Source organism: Emydura macquarii, unplaced genomic scaffold (assembly GCF_026122565.2).
Source record: "Emydura macquarii macquarii isolate MOO-44397 ecotype Brisbane River unplaced genomic scaffold, CSIRO-AGI_Emac_v2 contig_1043, whole genome shotgun sequence".
NCBI lineage: Eukaryota > Metazoa > Chordata > Testudines > Chelidae > Emydura > Emydura macquarii.
Window position 1 is genome coordinate 12821386 of NW_027131180.1, and position 16530 is coordinate 12837915.

General features: G+C 38.7%; 1 protein-coding gene across 4 annotated transcripts in view; it reads right to left on the reverse strand.

The window, feature by feature from the left end:
- Positions 1-2949: 2949 nt before the first annotated feature.
- The window catches only part of CASK (calcium/calmodulin dependent serine protein kinase), a 410160-nt gene continuing 396579 nt past the window's right edge, over positions 2950-16530 (reverse strand). For all 4 annotated transcript variants that reach the window (XM_067545145.1, XM_067545148.1, XM_067545147.1 and 1 more), the window contains 5 exons: positions 16303-16383; positions 16113-16193; positions 12192-12394; positions 9770-9853; positions 2950-3985 (listed from right to left, as the gene is read on the reverse strand). In XM_067545145.1, coding sequence (XP_067401246.1) covers positions 3809-3985; positions 9770-9853; positions 12192-12394; positions 16113-16193; positions 16303-16383 — 626 coding nt within the window. In that variant the 3' untranslated portion in view covers positions 2950-3808. The remainder of the gene's footprint in view (positions 3986-9769; positions 9854-12191; positions 12395-16112; positions 16194-16302; positions 16384-16530) is intronic.

A 16530-nucleotide genomic window follows, 5' to 3' on the forward strand; every position in this document is an offset into this window, starting at 1 on the left:
GAAATTTTTTTTTATTTCTTTCTAGAACTAGAGGATCAAGAAAATGACATTTAATAAAACCAAGAAAAGGTTATTTGCGATTAGCGCTAACTCCCCAGCATGCTTGGCTGAGGTTACTGCTGAAAGAAACATCTTTCAGTGGTAAGAATTAAAGTTCTCTGTAATGTACAGGCTTGGGAAATGAGCTATAAAAGCCTTTAACACCAATGATAGGTCATAAGAGGTTAAAAGCTTCTTTCCTTGTCTCAGCATTGTAACCCCTCTTACACAGGATTGGAGTAGATGGCTGTATCTAATTCTTTAAGAATAATTTAAAAGGCAGAAAGCAGAAATTATTGCCAGGTACACTAATAGTGCTCAATTGAAGGCCAGAACAAAAGTTTGGCAAGAATCATGTTTGTAAAATGCTTGGAATATTTCTATATAATATTGAGAAAAATATGCTACCCCCTAGTTAATCTAATGTACCCACCCCCATGGTATCTGGATGCTATTACATGAAGCAACACTCAGGGTATGTCTACACTGGGGTGTCCCATGTCCTGAATCACGCACATACATTCCCACATTAGCCACGCCCATTGCCAAGTCCACACTGCAGAACCGCACATGCCATACCCAGTATACTCACTTGACCGGACAGGCAGAAGCCAATATTTTGTGAGCAGCAGAGTTGCCATATACTTTACTTCTAATTCATCTGCAGTGATTAGAATAAAAGGTTTTGTAGGTTTCCCGTGGCCTCTAGAAGATTGCGTATATCAAATATATTACTGCTTAGATCCAGGTTTTAACTGTATTAAATGAGAGCATCTAGGCCTAATCTTAGTAGAGAAGAACTAGACCACAAAGTGCTTGGTCAACTTTAGGTTCAGCAACCTTTCCAAAAATTCAGCTTCCAGTACGGAGCATTTCAGTTTTCTTTGACCAAAAAATGAAAAAGAAATAAGAAGTAAATTACAGCCTACATAGGCAAGTATTTTTCCAATTGTGATTTTTAGTAGCCATGTTTATGGTGAAATTTAAAGGACACAACTTTCATTTTTAATAATGACAAAACATATCTGAGAAGCATTAACATGGAACAAACGTTTTAAATCTCCTAGGTTAAAATATATTGCTAAATGTGCAAGGTATCCACTCCTCTCAACGTTTCAGAGCCTGAGCAGGAAGCATACATGGCTATTTTTAGTGCCATAGCGTGAGCCCAAGTCTGTAGACTCAGGTGAGCTGCATCCCCTCCCCACTAGTTCTCTACCTGTAAGTCTTCCCCATACTGGGGAAATCCTGAGCTGGGGAGCTATGGCAACTTTCTGCCATGTGAGTGGCATAAATGGAGCAAAGAAGGCATCTAGATCCGGCCTAGAATTAGTGCCATCCTATGAATAGCTGGTCTGCAAGAATGCCTGCTCAGAGGTGACCACAATTACAGTGGTACAGCACCAGTGGATGCTGACAAGTGTTTCTGGATTTTCACTTCCTGCTAGGGTTACAGTCCATTTTTCAAACATTCTGGAAATGCTAAGGTGAGAGTGGATGAACAACTTCCAGCAATTTAACACACTTTTTGCCATCCCTTGTTAAACAATCAGCGTCAAGCTTTTGTTAGGGCTACTTAGGTGAGGGTCCATAAGAACCTTCCTGTTAGCAAATTTCCAACAGCCTGTGTACAACCATTATCAATATAACCAAGTCAAGGGACTCAGTCAGTTACAAGATGTTTGTTCTGTGACCTGGTCATAACACAAACCCTAGTGTATGGATCCTGTAACTGGGGTAAAGCACTGGATCAAGGTTCCAACTACACAACCAACTGGAACTGTGTTGTGATTGGTTCACAGAGCAGCCACATTGCAAACAGGCTGATCTGGCTGTATCTGAAGTGTAGACGGATCTTAAGAGACTCCGTGGCTGTTTAAGGATTTCGCAGGGAGAAAAAAAAGCAGAATCAGCCTGGTCAGTGCTTCAGGGGTGGGGAGAAGGACAGTATCACAACCTGTGTGCTTTAAGCTGTCAGTCTCTGGAGGAAAGGTTTTACAGTGAGAACGTACCTTGATTATGTGGAGCGTCCCCAAACAGTTGAAACGATCGGCAGGTCAATCAGATTTTAACTTTGAGGATAAACCTTTCCTGGCCATGTTATAACTTAAAACATAAGCTAAAGTTCATGTTAGACAATAAAACAGACAACTGAGTTCTTAAGAGAAATCAGACTGTGGATCATCACACTTCTGTCACCTGTGACCAGGGAGATTCTGATGTCATGAATTGTGGTGATGATGCTCAATTTCACTCAGCTGCATTAAGAGGAAATGCCAAGGGACATGAGATGAGGAAACAGAAACCACAGAGCCCTGAAGTGAATACATGACTGAATTCGCTTTCTTGGGCTCTGCTCTAGTTCCTAAATTGGTCAAGCTGTGTTTATGAAGATTATGTGCTTAGCAGAGTCCCATTATAGACCTGTATTCACATCAGAGCTTTTGATTAACTTAAGCACGGTCAAGAAAGGTTTCTTAAAATATAAGAGTGAACGGACTGGTTTCAGAACCTGAAGCAATCTGTGATGAAATGAAGGACCCAAAGGCATTTAATTGTTGAACACAAAAGGAAGTATATTTAAAATAAAAAAAAATTGGTCAGACTGTAGAGTCAGTTACCATTTTTAAGGAATTTACAGGGCTGTAGTAGATGAGTCTTTTGGAATAGCCAGTTTATCGCATTGCCTAAACTGGTTTCTTCATTGCACAGTATTTTCTCTTAAAATGTGTGCATTTTTTAAACAATTACATACATATTAAAAATCAGCATTTCTTTGCTTAAACTTAATTAAAACGTTAATACTCTCAGACAACACAGATCTGAAATGGTGAAACCAGTAATTTCCCCCGCCCACCTTACAACAAATTAAATTGAGACAAAATTACAAACACGTTTCACTACATGATTATTATTAATAAAAATCAGTTTTTTTATAAAGTTGCCCAAAATGCAAGGGATGTGCATAGGTTTACAACTTAGTCATAATAATATTTTATTTTATTCCCTTGGGTACGTTTTCCCATGAACGGAATGTATTTTGCTGTAGATTACAGGATTTTTTTTTTTTTCAACACAGATACACCAACGGCATGAACGCTTGCGACTGTCCACATGCATTAAGAGTCAAGACCCAATTTCAAATCTCTAAAAGGTTTACAGAGTTTTTCAAAGAGACAGTATCACATTATCTGGATGTTACATAAAAGTACTCAAAAATACTAATCTAAAAAAAAAAAAAAGCAAAGAAAGGCCTTTAAAATTTATGAATTTGTTTTGTAATCAGTAGACTAATTATTTCAAATAAATAAAGGAAACAAGGTATTCCAATCCATAAAATCAGACTCTAGAATGTAGTGTTCCACCCCCAAGTTAAGGTAACAGAATCATTTTTTATTATTATTAAAATAGATTATAGAAAGCAGCATCTATTTTGTGCAGTTTTTAGGGGCCTTTGAAATAAAAAGCTATGATTTCCAAAAATATAACATTCCAAAGGATTGAATAATACATATATTGAAACATACATTTTATTAAAGTTTAGGAGAACTGATTATAAAAAAGATACTGTCTCTTTAAATTAGTGTTTAATTTTTTTTCTCCTCCTATCTATTAGGACATGACAATAATTATAAATTTAGGTCACACTACATCTAGGTAGTCTCTAGGGGCCAAGATCTGTTGACACAAGGTCAATAACAAAGAGGTTTTTCCATGTATGAGGTGGTTCCCAGTATTGATAAAATTCTTCAGTTATCTGGTGAAAGGCCTAATAGACCCAGGAGACTGGAACCCACTGTGATGCTGTACAAACAAGCTCAATGGCTTCCTCCAGGTGCCTGATTGTTTCATCAATTTCATTGTTGATAATTGTTAGATCAAAGTAGTGTGCATATGTTCTCTGTAAGATTTCAGATTCCTTTTGCAGGCGCTGAAGAGATTCATCCTGCACAATGATTGGAAAAGGAAGCAAGAGGGACAAATTAGATTCTTTTGTTATTCCTGTTCAGTTTTCTGTTTGCTGGTTACAGAGAAGGAAACAGCAAAAATAAAACCTAATCTAAGGATTCATGAATGACTTAAGCCCCTACATAATGTCAAATTCCATGCACGTTACAAGGAAGAAATTGTAACTTGCTTCACCCTTGTAACTACACAAAATTGCACATCATCAACTGGGGTAATTCAAGACACATCAGGACACTTATCTAATTTGTGGGAAGGGTTAAATAGACAGGATACAGAGCATGAGAAATAAAAGAAAGAACCAATACAATCATGGAAAGAGTGCCAGCTCATGAATGAAAACATATTCAGTTCACAAATACAAGCTGTTTGGCATATACCCAGACAACGATACAGGAAGCACGACAGGATATGTTTTCAGGTATCAGCTGTTTTCAGACAGCTTCTGTAATATCTACTACTATTCAGCTCAGTCTCCGAGTTTCACTTCCTTTTGTAAGTATTTACTGTGAACAGTTTAAGGAAATTCTCACTCTATATTATTGTCTAATTTTTCTTTCAGTATAACCCTCTTCTAGAATTTCATGGTATAGCTGAAACTGTAGTCGAAACTCTACTGGTGCAATTCAAGAACACCAAGAATAGCTGCACCAGATTCACCACCTCCACCTCTTCCGGGAGTTGTGTCGGGAACCTGCCTTAAACTGAGACCAGGTTATTATACAAATTTTGTGGTGCTCCCCTATGCTCCTCCAAGGCCAGCACTGCCCACTTTCTGGGCTTCATTGGTTGGATCTGGGCTTCCAAATGGAGCAGGGTTGCAGGCGGATTGTGCTGGGGATGACTCACACACCAGGGGGCCTGCTGCCTGGGTTCTGTGGTGAGAATGAATGTTGGGAGTTTTAACTCTCTTCCCACAATTCTCTTGGGATACCAGAAGAGCATTTTAAATCTCCCACAAGCCACTTCTCCCAGGAACTGGGGGATAGCATCCAGAAGGCAGTGCAAATATGGAAATGGGGCAAAACTACACCCAAAACAACATGACCAGTGTTGCACTGTTAGTACCTAACCTGGTGTTATCCCACCAGTTCAATTAGCAATGGTTCAGTTCTCTAGCATAACAGTACATACAGCCCAGTGCTATAAAGCAAAGAGCAACGTTTAGTGATCTTTTCACTTGAAGTTACTTGGGTAACAAAATTTGATTTTCACAGTCTTCGTATTAAGGAGTCAACTGGGTTCCCTTTCTTCAATTGACCACATATCTGGGATTGCACTGAATAAATAAAGACGTTTTGGGGCATCTGCAAATCAGCACTCAGTGTAGGTTTTCAATTGCTAGTCAGTTTCATGCCTGTATCAGCTATACTCAGTAAATGTATGGGTATAAACTCTTAAATCTAAACTACTGATTTTATATTAGTAAATTAGCAGAGACAATAGAAATCTGCAGAGAATCTGAAAAACATGTAGGTATTGAGAAGAATTGTTTTCAAATCTTTATTTCTATTTGGCTCCGGCCCTAGATTTTGCAAAAAAACAAAGAGGGTATTAAAAAAATATCGGGGATTATAGCATTTAACTGTCATTGTTGCTCCTAAATCATATTTTACAGACCGCTAAGGAGACTGCATTTTGGCAGACATACATTATTTACCCCCAAGGAAATGGAAAATGTTACTTTTACCCTACATTCTTGAGAACAACAGTAAGTCTTTTACTTTACTGAATTAAGGATTGGCCAGAGCTGCAAAGTTTTGAAGTGGATTCAAACTTCCTCAAAATTTGAGGAAGACAAGGAGGAGCCAGATCAAGGTTTTTTTTAGTTTGGGCCACCTCTAATTTGAATATATGACAGAATTCTCACCTATCTGCCTATTCTAAATTTACAGCATTATTTGTGTACAGGTCCTTTAAAAAAACCTGAATATCAGGAATGCGAGAGATATATCTAGCCACACTGGATAACAGCTTTGTCTAAATGTTTCTGGTAAGGTGATGATCAGTTAAAGAATTTATGTTACTTAGCATTTAAAAGGTCATAATCAGGCTTCAATGCTAACATCTCATTAAGACCTCTCTTTACATTGTGAAGGTTAGTGTGGAAACCAGAAGGGATATATTTTTTTGTTTTTAAATTAAAATTTTAAAACTAGAGCTCATAGAAAATTCTGCAAGGACACATGAAATCTCTAAAATTTATATTTTCAATTGTGCCAGGCAGTAAGATTATTACATGTTTTGTGGTTGAAGACATCAAGTGTTTGGCTTTGTGCCTCATAAAACCACAGGAACAATGCAATTATTTACCCAGAAAGGCACTTCATTTTGTGTCTTTACTCGGTTACAGTGGGATCCTTGTAAATTGGGGATACTGCACATGTATTCTACAGTAGGTTAAAATGGCTCAGCGGTGCATTGCAGGGTAACACTATTTGAACCATGTCACCACAAATCATAATGTGCATTCCTAGAGTAGGAATAAAAATCTCTGGGTTCACTTGTTTTTGAGGCTACTCTTTCTAATTTTTTTCTTTCTGCCAATAAATAATCCTTCTATTTGAATGAGCTTTAGCACAGATGCCCAAGGTCTTTATTACTTCACATTTTATTCTAATGGCAAAAGTAATGTTGAGTGGGAACAAGGATGACTACATTCTAAATCTATTAAAATAATCAGGATTGCATCTTATCAGGTCCTAGCTGGTACTTACAGGCAATTTTCTGCACCATTTTGGCAGCTATGTAAAATTAATACGAGGGCAGGTAAATGAAAAGAAAGGCAAAGATGATAATTCAAGAAAAAACATGAGGAAAAAAATACAGTCATTTACAAATGTATTCGCATAAGGTGTTTGTAAAATGAAACAAGATAGGATAAACAGGTCAACAGAAAGGGACATTCTTTATGCAAATGAATCCTTTTTAAAAGAAAAAATGAATGAGAAATATGAAGTATGTATACTAAAATCTGGTCTGCTAAGCTCGATAATACCACTGCTTCTGTATATATTCCATTCCCTCTCATGCAGCACAATAAATCCCCCAGATTGCTTTCAAGTCCACTGTTATTACTTGTTTTTTTAAAGTGAGTTTTAGTGGTTCACAGACAGTGACAGTTCTAGCAAATATTTAAATCATTAAAGCATGACTCTGATTTTGCAATTAAGTCCACAATATATCGAATTACAAGATCAGGGCCATAAAAAGTAAACAAAACTTAAAAGGGAATACAAAACAGAGTAACCTAGACAAATTGGAGGATTGGGCCAAAAGAAATCTGATGGGGTTCAACAAGGACAAGTGCAGAGTCCTGCACTTAGGACAGAAGAATCCCATGCACCGCTACAGACTGGAGACCGACTGGCTAAGCAGCAGTTCTGCAGAAAAGGACCTGGGGGTTACAGAAGACAAGAAGCTGAATATGGGTCAACAGTATGCCCTTATTGCCAAGAAGGCTAATGGCATATTGGGCTGCATTAGTAAAAGCAGTGCCAGCAGATCGAAGGAAATGATTATTCCCCTCTATTCAACACCGGTGAGGCCACATTTGGAGTACTGTGTCCAATTCTGGGCCCCCCTTATAGGTAGGATGTGGACAAATGGGAGAGAGTCTTGCGGAGGGCAACAAAAACGATTAGTGGGCTGGAGCACATGACTTATGAGGAGAGGCGGTGGGAACTAGGCTTGTTTAGTCTGCAGAAGAGAAGAGTGAGGGGGGATTTGATAGTGGCCTTCAACTACCTGAAGGGGGTTCCAGGGAGGATGGATCTGTTCTCAGTGGTGGCAGATGACAGAACAAGGAGCAATGGCCTCAAGTTGCAGTGGGGGCGGTCTAGGTTAGATATTAGGAAAATGTTTTTCACTAGGAGGGTGGTGAAGCACTGGAATGGGTTACCTAGGGAGGTGGTGGAATCTCCATCCTTAGAGATTTTTAAGGCCCAGCTTAACAAAGCCCTGGCTAGGATGATATAGTTGAGTTTAGTCCTGCTTTGAGCAGGGGGTTGGACTAGATAACCTCGAGGTCCCTTCCAACCCTAATATTCTATGAAAACAAGAGCATAATAATGAACCCTAACCTTTCTTGGTTTAACTCCCCCTTCATCTTCCCTCCCAATAAGAGGGTGAAAAAAGCCCAATCTTGCACATGCCCTCATTGTAGCTCAGTACATCCCAGAACAGCAATTTGTTTCCTCAGATTAATCCTCACAGTCCCCCCTCTACAGCATGAACTTCTGAATGATCAAAAGAAAAGTACCACTGTATTTCAGAGTAGGAGATTTGAAACAACACACAGGAGCAATCAGATAATTCTATAAAAGCTTTGGCCCATAAGACATTGATTTTTTTCTAAAATGACAAAAATAGTACCAAAGATCTTCAGGGGCATTTGTGCATTTACAATGAGTTGTACAATAACACTACATAGAATAATCAGAAAAGTTGAAAACAACCACCGAAGACTGATTCTTGCGCTCTTGAGCTTTATTTCTTTATTTATTTAAAACAGAGCTATGCAATCCTCTGTGCAAAAGAATATCTTCCATTACAGGGGACCAGGATGCAGCTTTTTAATATTTTCTCATATAATGTTACAGTAAGTGATAACATCAGCAATCTCTCACAGGACTGATCACTACATCATTTTAACATAGCTAATATCAGAAATTCCTGAGACACCTTCGTTTCTGTATTTGGGAAACTTAACACTCAAATCACAGCCATTTGTCTTTTCCCAGCCTTTCCCCCCATAATTTTCTTGCCATTTTACTAATTATTTATGGTATTTATGTTTGAACAACTTCATCCTTTCTGGCCCATTGTTTATATGCAAGATTCTGCAGTGAAGTCATAATTCTATATTTGCGTCATCACATACATTATGTCTGTGGAAGCTGACTGTTGCTACAAACACAGGATTATCACTTCCCTGCAGGTTCAAAGAGATGGAAGAGGGATTTGCTAAAGAGAGAAAGTTCTCTTTCAGAAAGGAATACAATTAACACCTTACTAGAGTGAAAAAAGAAAATGAAGGAACAGGTAAAATGCTTTCATATAAATGCTTTGTTTGTTCTGGATTGAGCTAAATCCTGAGGTCTTTCTTTACATACACTCTCTTTGAACATGAACACTTAACATTTTACCACAGGCAAGTTATTTGTCCTGTTTTGTTCACAATTTTGACCATCACAATGTTATATGAATTTAATAAGCCAGTTTCTGGTATGTGGTTTTGGGATTTCTTTTCTCAAAGACGAAACTTAGTAGCAGCTTCCTCCTTCTACTTGGGGAGGAAAGAGTAAAGTAGATTGCATGACTCAGAATCTGGAAATTCATGGACAGTTGACCAATTAGTTGGCTCAAAGGCCAGAGCAAGGATTTTGGTAATAATTCTTTTAGGCATGGATCCACTGGGATGGGGAGGGAATAAAACTGAGCAATATATTCTAAAAGGATATAAAATGTTCAACATTGAGCTATATATCAGCTAATGTTAAAGTTGTCATGTGAAGAGCTAAGAGTACTATGAAGTGCTTCCCTAGTAAGTGACAGTGCATGGATCCTTGCAGCTCAAGTTTAAATATAAACTGAGAAAAATCATCTGTTAAACAGTAGGATCATCTCAATCTTACCTTCAATGGCGTTCCCACCCCACTATAAAAGACATCAGGTCAGTTAAAACATTGATCTTATTCACATACTGAATCATCCCTTTAATTGTGTCTCCTAATTAAAACAATTTACCTGTAATAAGCCTTACCTCATTAATGCCTGGGGTAATCGTAGGTGCAGCAATAAAAACAACAAAGGGAGCAAACTCTGCAGTTCTCAGAACCTTCAGTGCCTATGTAAAAAACATTAAATATTTTAGAAGAGGAACGTATCGATCAACAGGACACAAGTTTAAACACACAAACAGAGGGAAGAACTAACATGACTCTGGATTGGTTTTAAAATATAACAAAGAAACATTACAAATTAAGACCCTGATCCTGCAAAGACTTATAGATGTGCTTAAATTTACACATAATTAGTATTCCCATTTACTCCAGTAAGTTTTTGAAAGATTGGAGCCCAAATTGTAAGTGCATCATCATAAAGAATTGCCAGGATATTGAAAGCATCCAAGTTTTCATATGCCAGGATATTTTTCCTACAGAAAAGACTAAAAATCAATTTATATTTAGGCTGAAGAATTTGCATTAGCCAGAAAATCTTTTGCTATTATGTTCTAAACAGGTAAAATGTAAATTGTACTTTATAGTAAATGCTGATTAAAATATCATAACAAAACATTTTCTAGTTGAGAATATTCACAAGGTTCAGCCTACAGATAAACTTACTGTATTTTTTGCTGAAGCAAAAATGTTCTGATGTGAAGACAATGAGGCTTTCAAAGCGTGGGGGCACTGAACACACTAACAATTCAGTAACCGTAAATGGGGACCAATGGCCTAGCTATAGAGGACGCAAGCTGCCTCCATGCAGAAGTGTAAATGAAAAGACTAGGGTCATGATTAACTCAAAACAGTAATGATTTATGAGTGACAGGTAGTTCCACCAATGAGGACCTACTACAGGGAGGCTCTCCTGGTGGCCTGATTCAGACTGAAACTTGGGATAGCAAGCAAACATAGCCTAGCTGATCTCAATTGCCTAGGCAGAATGTATAGTGAAAGACACATTTATCCCACTCTAAAGCAGTATAAGCCCTAGGCTCAATTCTTCTCTCCTTCCCAACCAAAGACACCCTTTATTTTTTAAACCAGCCTGACAGCCAGCTGAGCTGATGTCCCTCACTGCTGCTTGAAATCCACCATCAGATATCATCAGTTTATGCAATATTTCTACAGAAAAAAGAGGTCACCCTACAGATATGGTTACATGAGTCAAGGAAGCTCACAGAACTAAGAATGGCTGAACTCAGAATACAGAAGCAGGGTATTTAACTAGAACTGAGCTCATGGACAAGTACGACGACTGTAGTGAACCAGGAGAGTTGCATTGTACAATGTAGTCAGATATCTTATTTTTTGTTCTGAAAGTCTCCAGTTGGGTCAAACAAAGTCCATCAACTGCACTGTCCAAAACCAAACCCATGATGTCATGAATCCAGCCACAAAAGAAGAGAAGAGCCAGTGTAGCACAGTATTGGTCACAACTAGTCAATTTTGCTCAAGGGTGATGAACCCTGCAAACCAAAGCAGTGGCGGGTGAGAAAGAATGCAGTTAATAACCTAGGAAAAAACAACTGTCAGGCTTGTTGTCTTCTGGTTTAAACTGCTCATATTTTTAATTGCTTCCTACAAGTTATTTCAGGACTGAGGGTCTCTTGTTTCCCCATGTTCTTTATCCTTCTTGAATATGAATTCAAAGGCACGCCAGTTAAAAATAAAACATATAAATACTCTGCCATAAACTGAAATTCATACCAATGGGGGTGGGGGGGGGGGGGGGGGGAGGGGTCGTCCAAAGGAAATTAGTCAAAATGTTCCACTTAGGATTTTATATCAAGATTGCAACACTGAATAAAGTATTCATATTCTTTTAGTTCATGAATGTACCCACTCATATTATGCTATTATAACATACACACAGAGACATTAATAAATATAGCTATACTGATATGGCCATTCTGTAGACAGTACCTTCCTATAGCATCAGTGATTGACAAAGAATGCTATTTTTGGGATTGCTGACCCAGTAACAGCAGGGAAGTAGGGGCAGTTAGGACAATGCAGACCAAAATTCCCTCCTGTATGTGGTATCAAAGAGAAAACTAGGGCTGAACATATTAATACTTTACAGCTGACAGGCACAGACAATCAGCTGCTTCAATGGACAGCTAAGTGCAGTGAACAATAATGTAAGACTTATTTCCCTTATTATATCAAAGTGTGCAGTAAGCAGATTTTCATAGCAGTACTGGTCCCTTGCCAAGCCAAACTGTGGAGGTTTCTACTTCATACTTTTACCCTGATGATCAGCAGAAGATGATTTCATATACTGATGTCCCTGAGTTTTTGGAACCATTGCCCTACATACTGAAAATTCTTCACATTAAATGTATGCACGAGTTATCTGTCTTAAATTCTATGGTCAAAAAATGACTGGCAACAGAATGTAACAAAATTCAGGTATCTCTGATAAGCTTTGCATTTTTATATATTTTGAAGAAGTACCTGAGGCTCTACATCAAGTATTGCAATGAGTCCCTGCTCATGGATCTTCCGTATTGTTTCCAGTTTTGTTCCATACATTGCATCCTCATGGCTGCCATATTCCAAATATTCATTGTTGGATATATCCTGCATCATTTGGTCATGCGATACAAAGTAATAATTCTTTCCATTTTCTTCATCTTTCTTGGGAGGTCTGGTCGTGTCTGAAATGTCAAGGAAAGCAAAAGGACACAATTTAAATTTGGCTTTTTGTTGGCCTATTAATAGTTATTCACGTAACCACCTGCTGCACAAACTGTTCTAAATCTTGATAATTGTTTGTGTATTTTCAAAGTTTTATTTACTTGCTGAACAAAGGCTTACGTTGGCCATCAATTATTTTAGATTATTCTTTTAAACTTCAAAGGTGCAGGGAGAGGGGCATTCTGTAAGGTATGTGTGTCGTTCCCATGCCTGTATAATTGTAACACAGAATGGTATTTAGTTTGGTGGAAGACACTAGTCACATTGACTGTAGAGCTTGCATCACAACTATGTGAAGGCTTCAAGCATAGGGAAGAGAAAGGGGTTTTGAAATCCTTCAAACCTTCCTTGGTGAACAAACCCTCCGGACAGACTCTTGCACAGTCAATCCCCAGTGAATCTTGTCTTCCTTCAACTCCCTCCTCAAACCTCGATAAATTCTGCAAGGGGTCTCCTGTCCCTCCTGTGTCAAACTAATCTTGGGCTTCAAGGCATCTTTCTTACTCTCCACCTCAAAGGCCTTGATCCAATCCTCCTAAATTCCCTCACCATTTCTCATCTTCACCCTCTTCCTCTCCAATTCCCTGTCCTCAACCTTGTATTCTCTTGTATGATAGGCAGAGCTGACAGTTAAGGTTGCCCAACACTTCCCATTATAACACCCCGTTTTCAATTGTTTATAACACTGCCAGATGTTTTTACAATCATTTAGATGAGAAGCTCTAGTATATCTCCATGCTTTGGAACAGGGACATGAAATTTGGCAGGGTCACCCTAATGTCAGGGATGTGTCTCTTGGTGTATTCATGAAAATTCACCCCATATGGCCAAGTTATAAACCTCTGAAAAATCACAGTTTACATAGGCTCAGAAGAGAGGTGTTAAGAGTTTGGCAGCTAGCTTCTCCAAAGATTCCATCTGTCCTGAGCTTGTTCCAGCAAAGGGCTGCAGAGCCTGCACAGGACTTTCACTACAATTGCTTCTCCCAGCTGCCAGGGGTTGCTGTGGTGCTGGGCAAAGGCATGTGGGGAGAGGAGAGTGTAATGCTGGTAAACCAGGTGCCAGCAATTGCCAAGGCCTGAGCACTGACAAATTCATAACTGGAAACCAGATGAAAGCTCACCTGTATGTCAATATTGTTCAAGGAAGGTGTTAGACTTGTAAAGATGTGGTTAGTCTCTATAAAATGCCTGTGAGTTGCTAAATACATTAATCTTACTTGTAATGTCTGGATCCTATGCTAGAAGGTAATATGCAAGTTTTGCTTTATAATTGTAAAAATGCCCGCTCTGAGCTTATGAACCTAGGAAGGAAGAGTGGTTCCCCTGCCCATCAAGAAGGGATATCATAATTAAATGGGCCATTATAGGACAAAAACTTTGTTGATTGCCCCATTCACCCATGAAGTTATGTGCAGGAGTGATCATCGCATTGGTCTGAACTCTGGAGAAGGGCATATAAAGATGCTCACAAGAAGAAATAGTTATCTCTTTGCTGTTTGGACTCTCACAAGGCTGAAGCTAAGAAATAAAAACAGAGATCCCCAGGGTCAACCTGGGTTAGCCCTAAAAGATATTCAGTGGACAGATTACTACATCTCTGTCACCTTTTGGAACCCCAGATTGTAACTCATTTGTGCTTATATGTTGCCTGCTTTAACCTGTAAATAATTCTCTCATTTCTTTTTCCTAGTTAATAAACCCTTAGTTAGTTTTCTATAGGATTGGTTACCAGTATTGTCTTTGGTGTGAGATCTAAGGTACAAATTGATCTGGGGTAAGTGACTGGTCTCTTGGGACTGGAAACAACCTGAATATTTTATGATTTTTGGTGTAAAAGACCATTTATCACTAAGTCCAGCTTGCCTGGGTGGCAAGATAGACTGGAGTGCCCAAAGGGACTGTCTGTGACCCTGTAGTAAGACTATTACAGTGATTCACGAGTCCACATTTGTTACTGGGTTGGTGAAATCTAATTAATAGAACATACCATCAGTTTGGGGTGCCTGTCCTGTTTTTTGATGGTCTGCCCTGAGGTTGGCATTAATGCTTGTGAACCATTGCAGACAGCATGACAGAGGGATTTTTTACAAGTAATCACCATATATATAGTAGTTTAAACCATGACAGTGGATCAATTTGCGAGAGAGAGAGAGAGTGTATAGAAGAAAAGGAGGGGACCCTGGATAGAGTCCTGAATGACATCAGCATGACTGTAGTGCAGAGAAAGAGGAGCTGCCCAAAGAGACGGTTGCTGAATAGTCAGAGGACTACAAGCAGGAGAACAGAATCACAAAAACCAACAGTGGAGAGTGAGTGGTGGAAGAGGAATTAATTGACTGCTGAAAGCAGCAGAGAGAGAGAGAGGAGTCCTGTAAAACTGGCCACATGAGGGGCATTGGTGACCTTAGTAAAAATAGTTTCAGTGAAGAGGAGAGGGTGCAAGCCAGAACGAAGGGGTTCTGAGAGGGAGTTTAGTGGGGAAGCAGTTGAGGCAGTGGGAGTAAACAGCACAACCAAGGAGTTTGTGGGCAAATAAGAGCTCTTCTTAAACCCCTATGATTTTTCTGAACCTGCCAGCACATCCAGGTTCTAAGAGCTATGCTAACTGTGAAAACAACAAATTTCCTGTAACTACAAATCATCTAAACTTAATAATGAAATAGAAAAGCTAATAAGGTATAAATCTGTCCACGTTCTTATGCCACAACCATCACTGTGGTGTCTGAGCACCTGTGCAATGGGATCTGTTGGGTTCTCTGGCCCCTCACACTGCTGGGGATGGCTAGCTGGTGGAGGCATTTATGCCCCTGGTTTCAGAATGCTGAATTTGAGGAATAAACGTGGGCTCCCCGGTGTTTAACTACATTGCAGAGGGTTCTATGGCTCGAGGCTGGACATGCAAATCCTATCATTGGGATCTGCGGCAGCAAGGTCATGAAGGAGAATCAGGGATTTTGGTAACAATTTACTTGCAAACAGTGAAGTGACCTGCACTTTGCTTTTATCCTCATCTCTCGATAATTCTATGGACCCTTAAAGTAACAGTCCTCCAGACTGTATGTAGAGTAGTGTAGAACACGGAAATAAGGTAAATTTATAAAAGGTTTAATCTAAATCCAATTTATATTTCTTTTCATGGGAATTTGTTGACCGCAAGACCTTCTCCTGCCTTGACTGATTCAGTCAAGTAAAAATAAATAATTAAAAGATAATATATGTGACTAAAGTGATTATTAGATATACACTTTAAAATGCCAAACATTTGGGGAAAGAGGTGGCAGGATGTCTCAATAAAAACACAGGTTTTATGTGAATAATATGAAAATGTAGAGCCCTGCAGTGGGACTGGATCCTGTGGGTCCCACAGGAGCTGCTGCCAAAATAGTGGGAATGGGTATGAGTAGATGTTGTGGGGCAGGACAGAAGTGGGATTAAAAATAGTCCTGTGTAGTACTCTATGAAAATGTTCCAGGTGAAAGGGATGCTGTATATATTTAGGTGCAAGAACTGTTGGTATTTTACCATACCACACCCTCCCCACAGTATTATGATTCAATCAACCTTAACCTATACTTAAGCTTTAACAGAGTACAATTACACATGCAGTAATGAACTGGGCATATCATCAGACAGGTAATACATACAATTTTGTGCCACATTTAACACTTCTACTTACGTGGAATAGGATATGCAAATCTGTCTGGGTGTTTTGTGATGAGTGTATTTTTTATGTGTCTTCTTCCAACACCATGTGCACCTAATTCACAACACAAAAAGAAAATTATAATTCACCACCAATAAGAGATTCAAAACACACTGTTAAAATTACTGTTCTGTTTAGAATGACAAGGTATACTCAAAATTACCTAGTAAGACTAGTGTTTTCCTTTTGAAAGCTGGCAGTTTTACTACTTCTTCGTATGTGACAAGATCTAATTGATCAAACACTAAAACACAAAACAAAATACAAAGATAAGAGAAAAAGTGTATGAAGTAAGTCAAGAAATAGATTTTCATTTATGCCAAACTGTAATTTTAGTAACATTGTTAAATGTGCATTCCAAAATGATATTTCTGAAAAAATTAAACTGACA